This window comes from Brassica oleracea, chromosome C3 (genome assembly GCF_000695525.1).
Source record: "Brassica oleracea var. oleracea cultivar TO1000 chromosome C3, BOL, whole genome shotgun sequence".
Lineage (NCBI taxonomy): Eukaryota > Viridiplantae > Streptophyta > Magnoliopsida > Brassicales > Brassicaceae > Brassica > Brassica oleracea.
Window position 1 is genome coordinate 61,998,558 of NC_027750.1, and position 4,081 is coordinate 62,002,638.

Sequence of the window (4,081 nt, forward strand, 5' to 3'; positions counted from 1 at the left end):
ATTTAAAGAGACGGAGAAGACCCACTTCCCGCAACAGCTGCTGCACGTAGGCGAGAATCTCGCGGAGATCGAGGGAAGTTGAGTTCCGAAACTTCTTCCTCAAGACTCTCTCTTATCTCGTTTAAAACTTTCGAGAGGATAAAATGCATGACGTTTTTATTTTCTAGACAAACTACTTGTCGTTTTAAATAAAATTGCATGCTGTTTTTTCTCAAAATAAATGGCAAGACCCAAGCCCACGCACACGCCCACGCCCACGCCGAACCGGACGGCGGCGGCACGTGCGAGGGGAGCTCTCCTCTCTCTCCAAGCTGTTTAAGCTTTCATGGTAAGTGAACGTATATATATTGCTCAACTTCTCTTCCTCTAAGCGATGTGGGACAAGTCCCTTTACATCATAAATAATGATTCTTTGGGCTGTTAAGTACACAGGCCCAAGTCATTTGCTTTTCACACATTTCATTAAAGCCTAATGGCTATTAATGGATCCAACATATATCTGGATTTGGAAAGAGGGAAGTAAAACTGGCAGGAGACAAACCGGACGTGTTGGATGTGTGCGTTCGGTATTCCTCGATATATCTCTTTTTCCCTGACGTCTACCAACTCTCTGCGGATCATATATAGACTTGAACGTTATTGAGATAACCTTCATTGACATAGCATTCTGTAAAGTAAACGCAACTTAGAAAATTCCTATTCCACCAAACACTCTGAACACATGTATAGATGATTACAACCTACGTTGCACGGAAGCTTCATCGGACGTCCGCTTCCCGCTTCGGAACCGGAATCGGAATCGGAATCGGAATCTTGCGGAAGCTTACGGAATCTCGCTTCCAAAACGCTTCCAAAATATTCTTTTTAAAAACACGTTAGAAGCTTATGATTCCGTTTTGGAATCACGCTTCCGTTCTTTAAAAAAAAAATACAAGGTTGAATATCAATAAAAATATAATCGTAGTTATTAATTTCTGTAAAATCAAAATTTTAATAGTAATGAATAGAGAGGATATAAATATATAAATATTAAAATTAATACTATAAATTATCTTTATGTATTGAGGTTTTTATTAAACATATATCATATATTCAAATATATTGTGTCAATTATTTATGAAGCATTAACAATAATTAATATAATAATTTCTTTTAAACTTAATTTATGTCTATTTTCACAGTTTTAATATGAAATCATTACAAAATTATTACAAATGAATAAATAATTTATTTAAATTTATAACATATAATTTTTATTCCTAATTTTTTTTTTAATCTTATATTTTAATATATATATATACATATATATACATACATATGGATATACGCTTCCAATACGTACCCGTTTCCTAATTTTTCAAAAAATCTCGCTTTTACGCTTCCATACGCTTCCGCTTCCATACGCTTCCGCTTCCACGTACCCGCTTCCACGTACAACTATATAAGAGTGTCTTATCAACCTAACAATTAATCCTCAAAATAAGATAAGGTATATATATATGTTCGACCGGTTATATGACTTTAAACCGATATTGCACTAAATCAAGCGAACGATGCCTGATTTGGTTTCGGTTCGGAATGAATGCCCTAGCTCGAACTCTATATAAGAGTAGAGATTGCCAACAATGGTTTGCATTGCATCCACACCTCTCTCTCTCTAAGTCTGATCATGAATTCAATCCCTCTTGATCTTTTGTACGAGATATTCTCTAGAATGCCAACCAAGTCAGTAGGGAGGAGCCGTTGCGTGTCTGAGCAATGGAGGTCCATACTTTGCAGTGCAGATTTCACCGAGTATTTCTTAACCAAATCTTCCACTCGTCCCAGTCTCTTATTCGCCATGGATAGCTTTAGAAGCAATGAGTTTCTCTTCTTTTCGTCGCCGCCTCAGATTCCGTCGAAGCCGTCGTCGTCGTCGTTGTCCTTAGCAGCGGCCTATTTTAAACTGAACATGCAGCTAGAATTTTGTGGTCATGCCGCTGGTTTGTTCTGTTTCCGTCGTATGCAATTCACAAGGAAGGATTGGGAGAATACAGTGCATGTGATATGTAACCCTAGCTTAGGACAGTATGTTTTCTTACCTACACTGACGACGAGTAGTCGGACCTTTTTAGGGTTTGATCCGATTGACAAGGTGTTCAAGGTATTGTCACCCGATGATGCCTTTTCATCATCTTTTGCTAATATTTTGACGTTGGGAACTGGAGAAAAGAGGTGGAGAAAGGTACACTTTCCCTTGGCCCATTCTCCTGTGTCTAAAGGGATATGCATCAATGGATCTTTATATTACTTGGCCCGAGAAAATACAACTTACTTTATAGTTTGCTTTGATGTTCGGTCGGAGAAATTCAAGCTTATTCAGGGAAGTTTTCTTGATTCGGATGCAAGATTAAAATTGATAAACTATAAGGGTAAATTAGGTGTGATCAGCTTGCCAAGGGAAAATTGGGATAGTAGAGTAGGCTTGAACATTCGTAGCAAGGAGGAGGTGCGTATATGGGTTCTAGAGGATGGCGAGCAACAGGATTGGTCGGAGTATGCCTACACTCTCCCTGGTGATAAGTTCCGTGACGTTGAATGTGATGTGTTAGAGGTTTACGTAGCTGGAGTGACGTCCGCTACAGGGGATATTGTTTTGATGAATCCAAACTATCATCATCACTCCAAACCGTTTTATGTTTTCTACTTCCATCCCGAAAGGAACGTTATCAAACGTGTTGAAGTCCAAGGTTTTGGGAATCATGGTAGAGTTGTGAACGCCTTTGTAGACCATGTAGAGGATCTTACGTTTGATATGAAATCTTGGCAGCTGGATTTTCTTAAGTTTGAAAGCATTAACAAATTCAATGCTCTGTGTCTTTTAGAGGATATATGAAATTTGTGTTCGGTAAAAGTTCTATTGTAATAAAATGCGTGTTCTCTCTCTCTGTAAACATCAAGTTCATCAAAGATATTTAAGTTTTCTTTAATTCATATCTGCTGAAATTGTCTTCCTAATTAATCTTTATAACATGAGCTTCACATTTTCAGGTTTCTATTTTTTTAGGTTATCATAAAACTGTTTCCTCTCAGCTATGAGATATGATATGCTTCTTTCTTTCCGTATGCATTTTATTATTTAGGACCAATGCTTTTAAATCTGACTCGGACGCTGAACCATGTTATATGAATCATCGGGTTACTAGATCGCAGATTAAGCCATGAATCAATAGTTTAATTAATTTTAATATATAATTATATATATTAACTGTTATTCAAAAACATATATATTAATGGGGTTTTTGCCAAAACTAATCCACAACTTAATTTTAACCCCAAACTTATACCCAAACTTGAATCAAATGCAAAACTAACCTAAAAGCCTAGTGAAATTACAGCTCAGCCCCTTGTGACCAAACAAAAAAAACAGAAGTCATTTTTACGAATATAGCCCTAGTAAATCGTCTGAGTCGTCTGAGATGTTGGAAGTCGTCTGGACGACTGAAGTGTAAGTCGTCTGGTACCGGTTTATTTTAAAAATAATTTATAAATCTTGTAAAAAAATATTTTGATGCGTGAAAAATAAAAATCAAGTAATTATAAACAGTTTTAAGTGATATAAATTAAGATATGATAAAATTGATTTGTCTTGAAGATAGATGAGTGGAAGTAGTGAATCATGAAATACTTTGGTTTAGGAGTTTGGCAAACATATGTTGTAGTATTGTATGTATTGTTAGGGTTAGATTTTGGAAAACTAAAATGTTTTTTTCAAAAATTAGTTTTCACCTATATGTGTTTATTTATGTGTATAGTAAACACTTTTCAAGTTTGATTTGATTTTATGAAGTCTTTAACTAGATAATTAAGTTTAGGGGTTATGTTTAGGGTGTGGACGACTTATATTTCAGTCGTCTGGTGAAGAAATTAAAACAGACGACAAGTCGTCCAGAAGAGTTTAATTATTTTAGCGGGAAATTAAATATTTTTAGCGGGAAACTAAAATAGAAGACTTTCCAGACGACTTACAAGTAAGTCGTCTTGTTTAAATTATTTAAGCGGGAAAATAATTTTTTAAAAAAATTTTAGGCGGAAATATTTG

At 35.8% G+C, this 4,081-nt stretch overlaps 1 protein-coding gene across 1 annotated transcript; it reads left to right on the top strand.

The window, feature by feature from the left end:
- The first annotated feature begins 1,661 nt into the window (after positions 1-1,661).
- On the top strand, positions 1,662-2,882 carry LOC106333814 (F-box protein At1g31080-like). Its single transcript, XM_013772216.1, has one exon. It carries the CDS (start codon positions 1,670-1,672, stop codon positions 2,873-2,875), a length of 1,206 nt encoding a protein of 401 aa, XP_013627670.1. The 5' UTR covers positions 1,662-1,669; the 3' UTR covers positions 2,876-2,882.
- The last annotated feature ends 1,199 nt before the right edge of the window (positions 2,883-4,081 follow it).